Below are 19,096 nucleotides of genomic sequence, written 5' to 3' on the forward strand. Positions count from 1 at the left end.
GAGTTTAAAATGAATTATTTTTTTTTTAAGTTTTCCCATAATAATTTCATCTGACCAAACATTTAATTGGAGGACAAGCAGTATAGAAAATAGATGGATGGTTGGCACTGCAATGTTGCATCTGTCCACTAGAGAGCCAGAGGAGCCCAGAAGGAGGCTGACATCGTTGCAATGAATGAATGCGTTCCAATGGATGCGTTCGTATTGGTGCATGTTTGTATATTTCTTAGGTACACCTTTTGAGTGTTAAGTTGCTGTGTGATTAGTTTAGTGTTCTTCCTTAGATGACACCGTGAGTCAGACTGTTATACTGTTATATATAATGACCTCCGGCAGTGTGCAATGGGTTGACGGGCTTGTTGTGAGTGCTCTGATAGCTCGTGATTGGCTCCTGCTGAGCGAGCAGCACAGTATTTAAACAATTAGTAGTAGTTTTGAAGTAAAGGCGATGTCACCAAATTAGAATGTAGCCATAGATTAGCCACACCGCCGCAGGGTTCAAAGATTAAGAAAAAAGTAGTGGCTAAAACACTGGAATTTACAGTAAGACTCAAGATAATCCAAAGGTTTGCAACAACGTTCTTGTGTGTAATAAAGACAAGTCATTTCATTAATGCGATCACGCCTCTCTCAAGTTATTACTGACACCTGCCTATTTTCACAATATAAATAATACACAAAGTCAAGGAAATTGCAGCAGGATGTGATGGTGATAAATTTCCCCTCATTTGTCAAACTTCTGCAGCACCACAGTCCATATAAAAGCGAGCTCACCACTTTCTGATTTAAAAAGTCATTCATTATGGTATAAAAATGCACAATAAACAAGTCCACACTGTGGGTAAGGTGTTGGCCTTAGGTTTTATCAGATCATTACATTTTCCCACATGATTTGGGGATTTGTTTTTTCAATGTGCAGGAGCCAGGCCTGTATGTTGTTTGTAAAAAATGTGCATATCATCAGAAGAACACGACACCCACAGTGAACCATGCTGATGGTAGAATTCTGATTTAAAGTTTTGGTTTTCTTGGTGTAACTGGGGAAATCGCAAAACTAACAGTACACATAACCGCTGTGTTGCTACAGTATCTTTGAGCATGTTAAAGCATCCGCTCCTATGAAAGTGACGGTAATAACTCGGCAGTTTAGTGGTCTTATTTCGGAGATGGAGAGGTTGCTGGTGCTTTGGCTTTTATTTTTTTATTAACTTTATTATATCACTGTTTCATTTCATTCTTGCATTTAGTGTTTTGATTATTGTATTTGACGTCCTTCAAGTGTTCCCGGTACACTGTGAGTGACTTCCAAGTTAGTTGAGGTAAAACTTAAGCATAAGATCCGACTTACACCAGAACTCTTACATCACAGTGTAGGAAAGTACCCGTATACAGGACCACCTATATACCGTCATCTTTCGCCACATGGTGCTTCAAATTTTGCGACTTCACCTCAGTTTTTCCAAAATAAATTCCTAAATCACTGCTATTTTGTAGTTCAATAGAGCCTGTTATTAGTAAAAATTTAAAAAAAAAAACCTGTATAAGCAAACTTTACGTATTTTTGGCCTAAATTAAGCATTTAAGCATAGAAATGACTACATGAACTAAAACACATACTGTATATACAGCATTCAGAAAACCCACTAAAAGACGTGTTGATATGTAGTATTCTTACAGGAAGTTAAAAAAGAAAAACAATAAGTCTATATTATTTATGTCTTGTATGTCTTATTTTCTCTGATTATATCTACAATATTGGCTAATGCGCGTGTAAAGGTGACTATAGCGGTGTTATTTAAAGTCTAATAATGTTAAAAACCATATTTAGAAGGTCATAAACAGGTTTCTATGCTGTAACTATGAAATATTCCATTTATATATGAAGGAATCCTACTTCGCGGAAATTCACTGATCACAAGTCTGGAACCAATTAACCGCAATAAACGAGGGATTACTGTATTACGTTTTAAAAAGATCTTTCATTAATCTTTCACTAATCATTAACTGTGCTGTGGGGGGGTTGCTGTTTCAGATCATCAAACTAATTTAAATATTAGTCAATGAAAACAACTGAAAAAAATCCAAACCCACATGGCGAAAAAGTGATTGCCCCCTGTTAAAACATAACTGAGATTAATTGAGATCTATCAGTCTGGAAAAAGGTATAAAGCCATTTCTAAAAGTTTGGGACTCCAGCGAACCACAGTGAGAGCCATTATCTATAAATGGCGAAAGCATTAAACAGTGGTGAATCTTCCCAGCAGTGTCAGGCCAACCAGAATTACCCCAAGAGCACAGAGACGACTCATCCAAGAGGTCACAAAAGACCCCACAACAACATCCGAAGAACTGCAGGTTTCACTTGCCTCAGTTAAGGTCAGTGTTCATGACTCTACCATAAAAAAGAAACGGGGCAAAAACGGCCTGCATGGCAGAATTCCAAGATAAAAACCACTGCTTAACAAAAGAACATTAAGGCTCGTCTCAATTTTGCCAGAAAACATCTTGATGATCCCCAATACTCTGTGGTCTGACAAAAAGTCATACTAAAGTTGGACCTTTTTGGAAGGTGTGTGTCCCATTACATGTGGCGTAAAAATAACGCCACATTTCAGAAAAAGAACATCATACCAACAGTAAAATACAGTGGTGGTAGTGTGATGTGTCTGGGACTGTTTTGCTGCTTCAGGACCTCGAAGACTTGCTCTGATAAATGGAACCATGAATTCTGCTGTCTACCAAAAAATCCTGAAGGAGTGTCCGGCCATCTGTTTGTGACCTCAAGCTGAAACCAACTTGGGTTCTGCAGCAGGACAATGATCCAAAACACACCAGCAAGTCCACCTCTGAATGGCTGACAAACACAGACTTTGGAGTAGCCTAATCAAAGTCCTGACCTGAATCCTGTTGAGATGCTGTGGCATGACCTTAAAAAGGCGGTTCATGCTGGAAAACCCTCCAATGTGGCTGAATTACAACAATTCTGCAAAGATGAGTGGGCCAAATTTCCTCCACAGCACTGTAAGAGACTCATTGCAAGTTATCGCAAACGCTTGATTGCAGTTGTTGCTGCTAAAGGTGGCCCAACCACTTATTAGGTTGAGGGGGCAATCACTTTTTCACACAGGGCCATGCAGGCTTGGATTTTTTCTCCCTTAACAATAAAGAGAGTTTCATTAAACTGCATTTTGTGTTCAGTTGTGTGGTCATTGACGAAGATTTATATTTGTTTGATGATCTAAAGCATTTAAGTGTGACAAACATGCAAAAAAAAAAACAAAGAAATCTGGAAGACATACATACATACATACATACAGTACATATACAGTGTTTCCTTCCTTTCTACATTGCGGTTTGCTTTTTACTGATTCTCCCCCCCCCGCATCCTGATTGGCTGTAGACCAACTGTCGATCACTCTCCTTTGTACCGTTTCCTGTCGTGGTCAATAATGCTAGCAAAGTAGATAACTGTGAAGAAGAAGCAGCTAACTGGCTAAATGAATCTTCGGTTCAAGGAGTAGGACAAGGAGGACAAAGACGGCAGCAGCAATATGTTTCAACAAGGATACAAAAATGCTACAGCCAAACGGCGCCAGGACAAGGCACGGTCAGAGGAGTGAATATGCGTGAGTTACTTTATAATTTCTTGTGTCCAACGTAGTAGATTGGTCATTAAAATTCCAAACAAAATTGGAACTTTGACTGTTTAAACAAGAGAGAAATGTGAAAAAATGTTCGTACCTGTCTGAGAAAAGTGTATAAATTGTATGCTAAGAGGTTTTACAGCCTTAAAACATATAATAATGGTAAACAACGTTGGCTACTTCGCTTTATAAATATAGGTGATTAATTAAACATTAATTAATTGGAGCATGTATGCTATGCACACACCTTTATATGTATGCTGGGTCTCTTTATACAGTGAACATTCAGTTATATTCAGTCTGTAGACGGCTACAAAAAAAACGTCGGAATAATATTCAAGTCTAAAATGCCAAATTTGAATTTAATACCCAAATCACCTGTTCAAGTCATGTGATGCCACTGTGTTTACTAAACAGCTGAAACAACCCACAGGTCTTTGCAGTTCCCAACATTGGCTTTAGTCTGCATTTATCTGTAGGTGTGCTGTTTTGGTCGGTGCGTGTATGCATGAGCAATAACTGTATTTCTATGACATGTGGCTCTCACTGACGGGCTTTATTTGATCTATTTACCCTGCAGTCACATCAGCAGAAATCTGTTTCTTATCAGAATTTTATTTACATTTGATTCAGTTCTGAAAATACCCAATGATGCATATCCCAAATGGGGTATGTGGGAGGAAAACAACTGGAATTGTAGCGTAAATACAGCCTAAGTGATCTCAATTGAAGTGTAGCTGATGCAGTAGTACATTTTACACAATATGTCAGGCATGGACATGGCTAATGGTAATGTTTGTGTGGACACATCCACATCCACAATTACAACTTACAACAGAACAAAATGAATTATTGTTCCTCAGTGTGGTTGTGCAGGCAGACAATGTATCCTTCCGCCCAGCACGAGGCACACACTGCATTCTTGTGCTGCATATTCTTCAGCTGGCATGCATTGTAACTAGTGCTCTAGCGACTCCAGTGTTTATGGACTAAAATTACGTTTGGAATTAATTTATGGGAGTATGTTTGTAACCACAAAACGTCGTAACACGGAACGTTGTTAGTCTGAGTCATCTTTCAGAGAACACTTTACTAGTAGCACTAAATTCAGCACACAGCAACGTAATACTCAAAAGGAGTATATGCAAATATACAACCATGTCCCAATATGTTTAAAAAAAAATCATTTTTCAATTTCCCCATAAGGTATTGCGTCTGAGCAACACATTCATTGGGGCATTGTAATGACGTCGCCTTCCCTCTTTTTGGCCCCCGGGTCCTCTGGCTCCCTCTGGTGAAGAGAAGCAGCATTGCAGCCATTTTCTATGCTTTCTATGCTCTCCTCCAATGAAATAGTTTTCTCAAACAAAATGCATTATGGGAACACTTAAAAATGTGTTTTTTCATATAAAACTCATATTGATCCATGTTTCTATATTTCTGAGGTATAACGTTGTTGCTGTGTAGTTGCTGTGTGATGACTTTAATGTTGTTTGTAAGCGTCTGTGTAGGCTCTCAGTCGTACAGGAGTTGTCCATTGAGGGAAAGGCTTCTTGAGACGTCATCTGTACTTCTGTGAAGAAGGTGTTGGACTTTTCGCTCCTCATCCGAAGAGCTTTGTTAGCGAACTAATAAGTGCTGGTAGCCAAGGCCTTAAATACAGTAAGAGTGGGCGGAATTGGTGTGCCAACACCCTCCTCCTATTGGTTCCTTACACTAAGCCTGGGCGGAGTAGTGGTATAATCCTCTCCTGCTATTAACACCTCCATTTTGTGTTGCCATAAGATCTTTCACAGATCACATCAATGCGGTGGACACCAATATCAAATTTACTCGCGAGGACACTAAAGAGAACCAACTAGCCTTCTTAGACTGCAAGGTAATTATAGGAGAGGACAGACAGCTACTTACAGAGGTCTTTAGAAAGGCCACACACACTGACCAAAACCTGCTTTTTGAATCAAACCATCCACTACAACATAAACTGGGTGTTATTAGGACCCTCCAACATAGAGCGGAACAAATACTGTACCAACTAGTGCTGAGGGAAAGAAAAAGGAGACACAACATGTCCTGAGAGCGCTCTCAACCTGTGGGTACCCACGGTGGGCTTTTAACAAATGTCAAAAGAAGAGAGTAGGGAAAGTAACCCAAAAGCCCACAGAAGCAAAAAGGAGAGGAGTGGTAGTCCCTTATGTAGCGAGGGTCTCCGAAAAACTCCAGAGGATCTTATGGCAACACAAAATTCCTACCTATTTCAAACCAGTAAATACCCTGAGACAAAATTAGTGCATCCTAAAGACAAGGCTCCAAACCAAAAACAGAGCAATGTGGTCTATTCCATCCACTGTAAAGATGAGGAATGCAAAGAGCACTACATTAGGGAAACTAAGCAAATGCTCCAAAAAAGGCTTTATCAACATTGCAGGGACAATTCTAGTGGTCCTCAATCAGCAGTACATCTACACCTCAAAGCTACCAATCACTCTTTTGAGGACAGCGAGGTAAAGATTTTGGCCAAAGAAAACAGATGGTTTGAAAGAGGAGTAAAGGAAGCTATTTTTGTCAAACAACAGAACCCATCATTGAATTGGAATGGTGGTTTGAGGTTTAATTTGGACCGTGTGTTCAGCAGGTTACTGAGACCAAAACCCACAGCTCTTAGTCTTGCAAATGAGGTGAAGCCAGGGCCGAGCCAGAACAATAGATCCTAACGAGCCAGTATCAGAGTCGTTCATACCCAACTCAGGGAGCGACACTTCCCTTTTATCGGAGGTGTTAATAGCAGGAGAGGATTATACCACTACTCCGCCCAGGCTTAGTGTAAGGAACCAATAGGAGGAGAGTGTTGGCACACCAATTCCGCCCACTCTTACTGTATTTAAGGCCTAGGCTACCAGCACTTATTAGTTCGCTGACGAAGCTCTTCGGATGAGGAGCGAAACGTCCGACACCTTCTTCACAGAAGTACAGATGACGTCTCAAGAAGCCTTTCCCTCGTTGTTTGTAAGATTAAACCATGAGTCAGACTGTTATATTGAGTAATGGCCTCCTGCAATTTCCAATGAATTGACAAGCTCCTTGTGAGTTTATTCGTAGCTCATAATTGGCTCCTGTCAGTTAAATAGCTGAATGAGCCTCACGGACTCGTGCGCGCCACAATATGCCACTTTATGATGTGGACGTAGGGATTAGGGATGTCCCAATTCACATTTTTTGGCTTCCGGTCTGATCCGATTTTTTTTATAGTCTGCCGATCCGATCCGGTACCGATCGTTTTTTTGTTTGTTTGTTTGTTTTTTCAATAACAATAAGCTTTTGTTAAAAACATGAATTTGTGGAATTGAATATGGTTATGAAAATAGCTCTTCAAATCATTAAACATAATGTAACCAAAGTATTGCTGAATTTACTTTTTTATTACACAGCATAACCAACAATATTGTTGGGCTTTCGTAACAAACCTCTGTAAGTCAGGTCCCTAATAATAATAAAAGATAAAATGGAAAGAAATGGCCGTGCAAAATACTTTTAGGGTAGGACTAATCATTTGACATGGTTGACATGGTTATAGATTTGTGGTGTGATTTAGAATATGACTTTTTTTTTTTTAACAAACTCTCTTCGGGCCCTGTGAAATCCGTTTTATTTTTCCCCAAATTCAGTTTTTTCCGTTTTAATTTCTTTTTATTATTTTTTTTGCTAATTAGCAGTGTGTGCATTACTGCACCCACCATGGGGAGTGTGGCTCCGAGTTACGAACATGATACCACAACCGAATGGCCCAATCTCGTGGCGGAAGCCGGAAGCCGATATTATCTTCACAAATACAGCGGATCAGCAGCCGATCCTGATCCTGAAGATCGGATCGGGACATCCCTAGTGCGGCTTATACACCGGTACGGCTTATATAAGAACTCATCTGTTTGTTCCTCTAAATTTAGTGGTGCTGCTTATACACCGGAATTTACGGTATATACATTAAGGTATTAAGTATTTGGACAGTGATTTTCTATAGATCATGTGTATGAAGGAAAATCCTAAAATGTTGCCAAGTGCAAATGGATTTATCAGTGGAAGTATGTCCACCTGTGTAACTATAGGTGGGGCTATGCCCCCTCTTTCAGCCTCTTAGTTGTGTTTTTTCTCTAGTTGACCTATTACCTGCAAAACAGCTTAACAGAAAGGCACACCATATGCTGCATTGGCCACAGCTTATTGATGTCTCCAAGTCAAACCTTAAGGGATGACTTGTGAAATGCAGATTCTACATTAAAACCAATTTATAAACACAATATTCAGGTGTGTTAGACTTAGGAAATGTGACCAAGTACGTCAGTTGGACGAACGTATCATGAAAGTCACCAAAGCCTTTAGGTAAACTACTGTGAGGGCCAGTGGTGTGCTGGCGGACTGATGAGGACTTACCATGGGGGTCTTGTACTTGTGGATCACCACTTCTTTAGTTTCAGGAACTATGCCGATGCAAAAGACAGAAGAGAAATTCAAAGGCAGCAGGAACTTGAATCAGTTCAACTTTTGACAGCTTTGGTGTTGAAGAGGTGAAGTCAATCAACAATCTAATGCCACTAATATCCACCACCAGTCAAACATTCACAAACAATAGGTTAAGAATAGGTATCACGTATCACAGTGATGTATCTCTTCTAAGAGTGGAAGAGATAATGAACTCCTTTTGGAAGGTAATACATCTCTGCTATGGTTGACTGGTAAGGACAGAATATAGCCCACAAAAATGTATTTTTCAAGAGAATTATTTTAATATGAAAAGAACAAAAAAATGTAGAGAAGACATTTGCCCTGCTACCCCAATGAAGTGAAAGTGAAAGGACATGACAAAGAAGCAGCTACACAATGCCAACCATCTTTGGCCCAGGACCATGTTGCTGTCCTCAGGACAGTCTGACTTTTCATTAGTAACTGTGAACCCATAGCAGAGAAGTGCATGCTGAGCAAATAAAAGGTGCCAGGCCACGTTAAAACTCTTCTCCCAGCACCCTAAAAACACAATTCTGGAAGATCTCCCCTTGCTGAGACAACAATGACCAATGAGAGATGGAGCACGGCTAATGAGGGGAGCATAGGAAAGGAAAGTGAAGGAGTTGAAGGAACAGATAGTGTGTGCAGAATTGATCTGAATAAGAAAGGTGACAACACTTTACCTGCTGGAGAATGAAGGTTTTCATAGTGGCAAAGATGAGGGCAACATTACAAAATCAGCACAGAGACGCGACAGTAACCCAGCCTGGCGCTTCACTTTAATCTTTGACAACCATGTCCTACTTTCCTGCCTGTAGTATCAAGCATCGTACTACTTAATAGGGTAGCATCACAGTAAGTTAACCTGCTTAGCCTCTCCCTGCCATGGAAGCAAAGCTACTCAAACACTAATCAAGAATAAATAACCGACTTTGGAACAAAACCATCCTCTAGTGAAATTAAAATATACTAACGTTGCTTCTGCAGATTTGATTTTTAAAAAACAAGTAAAGAATTTGACTGGCCTTTGTAACTAATACATGAATCCCTCGTTTATCGCCGTTAATCGGTTCCAACCCGTGATGAGTGAATTTCCGTGAAGTAGGATTATTTAGTATTATTTATAAATTGAATATCTTTGTATTTCGAGCATAGAAAACTTGTTTACGACCTTTCAAATACGTTTTTTAACATATTAGAGCCCTCCAGACATGAAATAACACCTCTATAGTCACCTTTACACTTGTATGACCCAATATAGTTTACATAATAACAAAAAATAAGACATATTAACACATAGACACAATAAGAGTTCCTTCATGTTTTTTAATTTCTGTTCTGTACAGTAGTACTGCAGAAGCTTTGTCCCATCAATGTACCATTGCTGACACCTAGTGACCATTGTAGAATACTACATATCACAACATGTGTGAACGTGTCTTCCGAATGACTTATATTTGTATTTTAGTTCATTTAGGCTTGAAAATGCTCAATTTAGGCCAAAATACATAACATTTGCTCAAATATGCATATTTTTTTTTTTACTATCAACAGGCCGTAGCCAACCACAAAACAGCGATGATTTATTAATATAGTTTTAAAAAACGTGATGAGTGAAGCCGCAAAATTCGAAGTGCGAAGTGGCGAGGGACAACTGTAATATCAGTACTTATAAATGCTGGCTTGCAAGTATTCCTACCTATTATCATCATTTCTGGATTTCCTATATTCTTTTAAAGTCTTTCAAATGTCCTGAATAACAGAAGTTTCACAAGGGTGCATTTCTGTTCAGTGGTGTCTCACTACTTCCAGTCCTATTGCAAAATGGGACTATATTCTTGACAACACGACTCAATATATATTATCAAGCACAGTGCTTCCAATGCAGAAGTTCTATTTGAATTGCATTGTTTCTTTGAGCACATTTTACAACCTTTACCTAGTACTATTTTCTCCCTGTCCAAATACTTGTGACTGAGATGAAATGTGTCTGTGTGTCAGTTAGAGACACTCTAAAGCTCACGTCCAATATAGGGAACTCTTATTAGCTGTGGTCTTCGCCATGAAGCTGAGTTACTGCCGTGTCAAGTACAGGCCTACAATCAATAGATGGTGTAATTACCAAATTCCTCCAGGACAAAGACTCCCTTCACTGTATTGCACTTTTTTATGTGACTCAGCTCTATGAAAACCTAAAAAAACAAAAAACAAAAAAACAACACAAGACAGAACATTATTAACTCAACAACACTGGATGAAAGATCAAACTTTGTATTGAAAAAAGAAAAAAGAAAATAAATAACCAGGTTAAAACTTGTCATATTCAGGATGAAAGGTAAAATAAAACAGCTAGATGTGGAATGCAAGCTATTAACAGCTAACAGAGGGAAATAAAATAAAGCAAAACATGAGAAGTTTCCATGATACGTGGGCAACAGAAAGACTGCTTTACACTAACTAATTCAAGAGGACGTGTTTCCTCAAAATGAAATGAATTATTATCATTAGAAATTCAACAGTTTTGGGTAAGCATTAGAAGCAATATAGCCCACAGATGCATACATGGAATTTCCATATAAAACAATAGAAATGGGACATACAGCTACAACAGTAAAAGGAAAAGATAGAAAACAAAAAGGAACCCAATAAGATGTTACAGCTAAGAAGCAAACACAGCAGAGGTTGTGTACCTTCCGCTCCTTGCAGGGGGAGAAAGCATGGGAGAGAAATGGTTTGGATTATTATCGGACAGAAGAGCACAAACACTCAACGACACTCTGGGTGGGTGGGCGCTGTCTATCCACAGAAGCTTCGTAGAGACTTCATCCAGAATCTATCCAAGACCGAAACAATAGAGACCCAAACCTCGCAATTACCAGAAAAAAAAGGACTAGCCATTTGACTGGAGTATTAAGAGCTGGCTTCACCTTTGTTTTCCATCCCCCAGAGCCCTCCATGCCTCCTCCTCCAGCAACAAGGGCTGGCACCACACAAGCATAGCAGATTAATGAGAGCAGTCATTGATGGACACTTGAGATGTCACCTCCCACACATTTTCAATGCAAATGCAATGCAATCTGTTCTTGCTCACTTTGAGCATTTAGGGTTTTCATTTAGAGAGGGTCCATTTCGATTGGATTGACAGCAGAATACATTTCCATTTTAAAGTTTAATCTAGCTCCGAAACTCTTTTAGTGAGAAGACCAGAAGAAGATAAAACTATAGTGTTTAGCAGGATAGATATTTGAAAATGGCAGGTAACGGAATTGTAAAATGCATATTTTACAATAGACGTCTAAAAGACGTCTGTAGGAATAGTGGAACCTACAAAAGTCAAATGCCCTCAAATTTTCTGGAATAGGCCTCAAAATTCACAAAATACTGTGTGGCAAAACCAATGATCAACCTCATTATGTGCATGTACACCGCAAAGACAGCTGTGTACACCCTGAGAACTGCTTTACACTACATTTTTTTTCATTTTCAGTCCGATTCTAAAACAGTTCTACAGTACGTGCAAAAGGCAACTACCATCTGTACACGAGACTGCTGGAAACACCAGAAAGGATGTACAGTAGTAAATAGAATATATGCCAAGCAATTAGTTGGTGTGATTCTGTGACAAGCTCCAGAGATTGTCTGCTCTTGGCACAGGCACACCCAAGTTAAACATCAACTATATCACCTTTGGATTGCCCTTCGTCGCGTAGGGGTCGGTCTATCCAATGCATGTAAGAAATATCTCTCAGTTAATACAAGTGATAGTGTTGGGATCCTGCAGAGCAGGAGCAGGAGTCCACCATGATTGTTATGGTCTACCCAATGGCACATGTGAAATTGACTGCAACTTTAGTACGCATGCTTGTTTTCAATCTACAACAGATCACCGCATATTTGCAGTTCATAATTCGTAACCCTGCAAATTTGCAGATTTTTGAACAAAATGTTTTTGTTTTGTTTTTTATTTGTGGGGAAAATGCACTATTTTGTGCTTATATGCTCCCTAATTGGCAATTTATTGGTAGAAAATCCATCTCATTTGCCCTACATTGGTAAAGCTTGCGTTGCACAGAAAGTAGTCAGAGGCAAACTTAAAGTTGCTTGAGGAGGCGTTCTTTATATGCTGTTATACCTTATATAAACTGCATATGTTACATGCAGCTCGATAGTTAAACCCTTACTCACACATCACAAACCAACAGGAGCCTACCTCCTGTGTTGTTATTTTTGCAACCAAAAATAACAACACATGTGGAACACGCAATATACAGTAACTGTAACACACAGATATGTGGGTATCAAAAGAGATCCTTACACACTATAATATACATGGAAAACAATTCTATTTTATACTGATTTATAACCCGCAAGGCATGCTGAGAAGCCCACATGCACACTTCCCCAACGGGATGTTACTCAGCATGCCTTGCGGGTTATACATATAAAATACTGTTTTGCATGTATATTAGTGTGTAAGAGTTTATTTTGATACCTGCATTGTCTGTGGTGCAGTTACATTGTTCAACACAAACACAATTGCGTCACCATTTTGTCTCTTGCAAGCGATCTTTTTTAAGTAGTGAAAATCGGAACCGGAAGTACATAATTGTAAACGGGCAGTGCATTTTAGCGATAACGTGTTTTCATAAAAACTTACACAACAATGAATTATTCATGTAAACAACTTGTAATCACTTTTAACAACACTGAAATACTTTTAGCATCATTTACTTAAACCCATCAACTTATTTACTTCCTTAGCCTTAACGGCAACCCATCTACATTGTAAAAAAGTTTGGAAAGTTGGAAAATTACAACACAGTGCCTTGGAATATTGGACTTTGGAGGTTCCACTGTATTTGATGTTGTAGTGTGGCCTAAATAATAAATATAATTGATTTTCTACTTAGTTTTTGATTGGCTTCCCATTGGGTATCTCTTCAGGTTTAGCCATTTTGAGATTTTGAATAAATGCTAACAGGAGAATATTGTCACATTCCAAAATGTTCAGTCACAGTTGGATTGCAGCTTAATGTTCCACTAAACAGCACACAGACGAGTGACAAATTAGAAAAGCAAAAAGGTGAAGCTAAAAATTTAAGAGACAACGACAGAGACTTCAAGGCAAGATTGCTGGAACATCACAAACTGGCTCACCCACTGAAAATGTCAGTGCAGTAATGTATCAAACAGAATAAAAATACAACTAGCAATTCATTCATATATTGCATATCTACAATGAGCCGAAAAGCAAAAGAAATGAATGAATTGGTGACAATAACACTGAGTGAAAGATCCCTAATTATGGCTACATCATTCACTCATTTCAACTAGGGATGCATGATCCACATTTTTTCACTTCACCTGATCCCAATGCATTAATTGAAGGAATGCTCCGATCAAGGTTTTATGCTACCGATTCTGCTATCCATCACCCATGAGTAAAATCGGCTGATAAGGATAAGGATAAGGTACATTTTAAAATTTATTTATGATTAGTGTATTGGCCCCATGGTGCCATATAAGGGGGAAAAGTTAGGACAATTCCCTGACTGCCAGGTGGGCCCAAAAAATAGGTAATGATTAAAAAAAAAAAAAAAAAAAAGTGCAATGTGATTTTTTTTCCATGGGGTCCAGAATTTCTGGTTGCACCCCTGCTATTGGCTATATGATATGAAAAAATGGAACCATAAAAATCACCTTAATTTAGACAAAAACATATTTCACTAAGTGAATGTTTGTTCGTCTATATGTGCCCTGCGATTGGCTGGCGACAAGTCCAGGGTGTACCCCGCCTCACGCCTGAAGTCAGCTGGGATAAGCTCCAGCATACTCCCGCAACTCTAGTAAGGATCAGCGGCCTTTTTGTTTTTGGTTTGGCACGCCTGCGCAGTGTGAAGGAAAGTGGGCAGGGGACGCTCGGTACAGGCTGAACTGTACGAGACAGACGTGTCCGGCTTTTGTGATCGGTGTTGAAAGGTATTTATCTGCATATGCTTTTTCACGGAAATCAGACAATATTGATCGGTGGCCAATCGATCGGAGCATCCCTAAATATCTGCCAATACCGATACCAGAGCTATGTTTGCTTTAATATTCTTCTTATTGTAGGGTCCACAGACAAGGATGTGGTCAATCAAACAATCGCTTTATTGAACAAAACAGGTAACTGTCGGCCACAACCACGCCAAAAGAATATCAGCTAATGTAGCTACACGAATATCAAGCTCACGCATCTACAGTATCTCCACATTTGCAACTTTGTACACACACGCAAGCACTGATGTGTTCACAGCTTCAGACAGTCGGACAACACAGTACTCTTAACAACGTGCAGTACATACTGTAAGTTCCAGGTTACTACATTACCATTATTGTCATTATTGTTTATATATGGTTGTAATACAGGCAAATATGACATGGTAGCAACCCAAAAGTTTTGTGTTCAAGAATTTGTGATACCCGACTGTTTTGTGTGGCTTGAATGCGTTAGGCGGAGCGGTTGTGTGTATATGTGTGTGTGTGTGTGTGTGTGTGTGTGTGTGTGTGCGTGAGCTGCGTGAGTGGGGAGGACACTGAAGTGCATGTGTGCCAACAGCTATGCTCGCTGATACTCTTTTGGCTACTTTTGCTGCCAACATTAAAGCACAGACATGGCTCATGGCTCAGAAATCTCTGCAGGTGGTATCATAAATTTCCAATAAGTGAATTATACTGGTCTCGGATACCAATACTAGATGGGATTGGCCCGATCCCTAATTTCAACTCAACTAAACGGAATGTGTTAGTATCCAACAGCTTACTTAGAAAAAGCCTTCGAAAAATGGCACTCATCTCTCCAGCAGAATATGTGCCAATGTGCATTAACAACACCAACTAAGACTCTTATGTTGGACTGTCCTTTAATTCGTCACTCGTCTGGCCAAACTCTCACTAACTGTGCAGATGTGAAGACAACACAAAATGATATTTGAGGGTCCAAACTTAAGTGTCAAAGTTGCTAGTGAATAGCCCAATTATTAATGAAAAGTCTTTGAACAAGCTCATCAGTCTTACCACTGATGCGCAACACACACACACACACACACACACCACACACAGCAACACTTAATTTCCTCCCACACAGTAAATGAACGAGAAGTTTTATCTCCCAAATGTGAAAACAAACACGTGGAAGGATGTGTTAATATTGTTTTGGAAATGCAGGCATGCATGCAAAAACACAAACTACCAGGAAAAAAGAAGAAAAAGCAAACTTAAAACACAAAAGCACAGACATGAATTCTTCCTCTAAGGCAAAACATCTGGTACGGTATGAGAAAACGCCAATCAAACATTTTATCAGACATTACCTTTGGATTATAAGATACAGTGGCTAACACTAGAGGAAGACAGTCACGACAAGAAAGGAAAGGTAAAGAGGCAAACTGGACGGACGAGCAGAAAGGCAAAGAAAAGGATGGGATGAAAACTGGATTTTAGCACGAGTGACTTTCCATGCCCTTGAGTGAGATGTGAAGCCTCTTTCTATGGTGGGCCTGGCTACTTACCTGACTGTGCATGAATTTCAGGTTGATTCCCTCCAGAGTGACTTGCAGCAATCCTCCCTCACCAGTTTTCATGTCCTGGACAGGAAACTCCCCCCCCAGCTCTGGACCTAAAGAAATAAGTTTATTTTACTAGGTCTGACAAAGTCAGTAAGAATGTTTAAGCTTAAATCCATGTCTGTCCTTAATTGGACACATCAAAACACAAAGAGTCTGGCCTCAGTTATTTTGTATGGAACCAGTCTTTCTCATCTCACACTTTGGACGTATTAGGCCATAGCCAAACCAACAATCCACACTTCTCCCACTCCGGTGTTAAAAAACTCCATCCACCTGAGTAGCGTTAAAAAAAATATATATTTTGGCCGATCAGAAGCCTGAAAAAGCAACCACAACTAAACGTGTCATGCATTATAATGCATAAATTCTTCAATATAGTGAGATATTAGATGACACATGACGTGGATTATTTTTAAAATCTGCGCACACTTTAATCGCTTGTGCATGTAATAAGACGCATGCATGCGCGTCTACCACAACACAAAATTAAGCCAACACCTGTAAGTCAATAATTCAATATTCTGTTGTTAAATAAGTATTAAAACATGAGATAATGTCAAACATTTCTGATGGCACAAACCAAAAAGCTAAATTTTTACCCGTCCGTGCACAAACACTGAAGGGAAAGTTTTTGAAAATCTCCACCCTGGACGGAGTTTTCCAAAAGCTCAGTTTTTGAGGACTTTAAGGGCAAAGTAATACGTTACATGTGGACGAGAGGCCAAAAATATCTGTTTTCGTGTGGATGTGGCCTTATTCTGTAAGCAATATCAGGTGGGGTTTTTTTTAAGGCAAACAAGTTGGAGTACATACTGTATATATACTGCTCAAAAAAATTAGAGGAACACTTCGAAAACACATCAGATCTAAACTGGAGGAAAAATGATCTTGAATATCTTTCCTGATAATAAGTGGGTGATGTATTAGTAACAAAATGATGCCACATCATTTGATAGAAATGAAAATGATCACCCTATAGAGGGGGGAAATCAAAGACACCTCAAAAATGAAAGTGAAGAAATGATGCAGCAGACTGGTCCATTTTGCCAAAATGTCATTATAGCAACTCAAAATGATTCTCAGTAGTTAGTGTGGCCCCCACGTGCTTGTACGCATGCCTGACAACGTCGAGGCATGTTCCTAATGAGACTACGGATGGTGTCCTGGGGGATCTCCTCCTAGATCTGGACCAGGGCATCAATGAGCTCCTGGACAGTCTGAGGAGCAACCTGGAGGCGCCGGATGGACCTAAACATAATGTCCCAGAGGTGTTCTATTGGGTTTAGGTCAGGTGAACGTGGGGGCCAGTCAATGGTATGAATTCCTTCATCCTCCAGGAACTACCTGCATACACTAGCCACATGAGGTCGGGCACTGTCGTGGACCAGGAGGAACCCAGGTCCCACTGCACCAGCGTAGGTTCTGACAATGGGTCCAAGGATTTCATCCCGGTACCTAATAGCAGTCAGGGTGTCGTTATCTAACCTGTAGAGGTCTGTGCGTCCTTCCAGGGATATGCCTCCCCAGACCATCACTGACCCACCACCAAACCGGTCAGGCTGAATGATGTTGCAGGCAGCATAACGTTCTCCACGGCATCTCCAGACCCTTTCACGTCTGTCGCATGTGCTCAGGTTGAACTTGCTCTCATCAGGGAAGAGCACAGGGCACCAGTGCTGTAGTTGCCAATTCTGGTTTTCTATGGCAAATGCCAATCGAGCTCTACGGTGCTGGGCAGTGAGCACAGGGCCCACTACAGGACGTCGGGCCCTCAGGCCACCCTCATGGAGCCTGTTTCTGATTGTTTGGTCAGAAACATTCACACCAGTGGCCTGCTGGAGGTCATTTTGTAGGGCTCTGGCAGTGCTCATCCTGTTCCTCCTTACACAAAGGAGCAGATACCGATCCTGCTGAGGATTGAAGGACCTTCTACGGCCCTGTCCAGCTCTCCTGGAGTAACTACCTGTCTCCTGGAATCTCCTCCATGCGTCCAGGTACCGCAGTGATATCCTGGTCCAGATCTGGGAGGAGATCCCCCAGGACACCATCCGTAGTCTCATTAGGAGCATGCCCCGACATTGTCAGGCATGCGTACAAGCACGTGGGGGCCACACAAACTACTGAGAATCATTTTGAGTTGCTACAATGACATTTTAGCAAAATGGACCAGTGTGCTGCATCATTTTTTCACTTTCATTTTTGGGGTGTCTTTGATTTCCCCCTCTATAGGGTGATCATTTTCATTTCTATCAAATTATGTGGCATCATTTTCTCTCTAACACATCACCTACTTATTATCAGGAAAGATATTCAAGATCATTTTTTCCCCCAGTTTAGATCTGATGTGTTTTCAAAGTGTTCCTCAAAAATGTATTTCAGACAAGTGTCCACCCAAAAGTGGTTAAAAATAGCTAATTAGACCTTTCACCTCAGCTACACCCAGCAAGGCCTGATTTAGGAGCGTTTTTATAGACTGCTTTAAAAATGTGCTGACAAAAAAGCAGGGTCACAGCTTAAGTGGTCCTGTTGTTTTACAGGCACCACAATTCCTAGAACCATGGTAAAAAACACCCATGGCTAGTTAACCCCATAAATGATTGTCCATACCTGGTTTTGAGCTTTGCTGTCTGGCTGCAGCTCTTTCCATACTGTCTTTAACACAGTAGTAGAGTTCTCGACACTAAAAGCAGAGAGGAAATGTTATGATGCATTTAGTAATTAAGGCTAATCTCCTAAAAAAAAAAAAAGACTAAAAAAGACTTCTGACCTTCTTGGTGTAGAACTTATTGAGTTGTGTCTCTTGGCCGTTGCGTCTCCAGAGACATAAAACCTTGGTCTTGGGGCAGTAAGTCATGTTGATGAGCTTTTCATACCACCAGCGTTCGTACACTGTGCCAATGTTGCTGCGCAGGACTATGCAGTCATCACATACCTGCGACATCAATGAGTGCTGTTTCAAACAAAACTCAATCAATTTAGAACCGCATAGTGATGACAATGCTGACCTCCATAAAAAAAATGTCCCCAGTTGTATCTGTACCAGCATGCACAACAAAGGTTTGCTTCTTGATATGACGGCTCCCACAGGCCCTGATAGCAAGCTCACGGCCGTTCTAAACAGGAATGGATTAATAATTATAAGAGATGTGCAGGAGTTCAAACATTCACATCAAAGAAACAAATACTGACCATTTGGGCCAATTTGTCCAGCAGCTCATTGATCTCCTGGCTATAGGTAAGGCCAATGTGGGACTTGCCCACCAAACGCCTCACTTTCTTCCTGATGTCATTTTTGTTCACCTACACAAACATGAGGTTAATGAGGAAAGCGAGAGTCGTGATGTG

The 19,096-nt window shown here is 40.2% G+C and overlaps 1 protein-coding gene across 22 annotated transcripts in view; it reads right to left on the reverse strand.

The window, feature by feature from the left end:
- madd (MAP-kinase activating death domain) overlaps positions 1-19,096 on the reverse strand; it is a 62,368-nt gene that overhangs the window by 2,255 nt on the left and 41,017 nt on the right. For 16 of the 22 annotated variants that reach the window (XM_054771070.1, XM_054771068.1, XM_054771078.1 and 13 more), the window contains 7 exons: positions 18,941-19,051; positions 18,757-18,864; positions 18,519-18,683; positions 18,359-18,431; positions 15,695-15,801; positions 10,267-10,336; positions 8,073-8,119 (listed from right to left, as the gene is read on the reverse strand). In XM_054771070.1, the coding sequence (XP_054627045.1) occupies positions 8,073-8,119; positions 10,267-10,336; positions 15,695-15,801; positions 18,359-18,431; positions 18,519-18,683; positions 18,757-18,864; positions 18,941-19,051 (681 nt within the window). The remainder of the gene's footprint in view (positions 1-8,072; positions 8,120-10,266; positions 10,337-15,694; positions 15,802-18,358; positions 18,432-18,518; positions 18,684-18,756; positions 18,865-18,940; positions 19,052-19,096) is intronic. The other 6 variants (XM_054771082.1, XM_054771084.1, XM_054771081.1 and 3 more) reach the window with 1 other exon arrangement.

The sequence above is a fragment of the Dunckerocampus dactyliophorus genome, chromosome 3 (genome assembly GCF_027744805.1).
Source record: "Dunckerocampus dactyliophorus isolate RoL2022-P2 chromosome 3, RoL_Ddac_1.1, whole genome shotgun sequence".
Classification (NCBI taxonomy): domain Eukaryota; kingdom Metazoa; phylum Chordata; class Actinopteri; order Syngnathiformes; family Syngnathidae; genus Dunckerocampus; species Dunckerocampus dactyliophorus.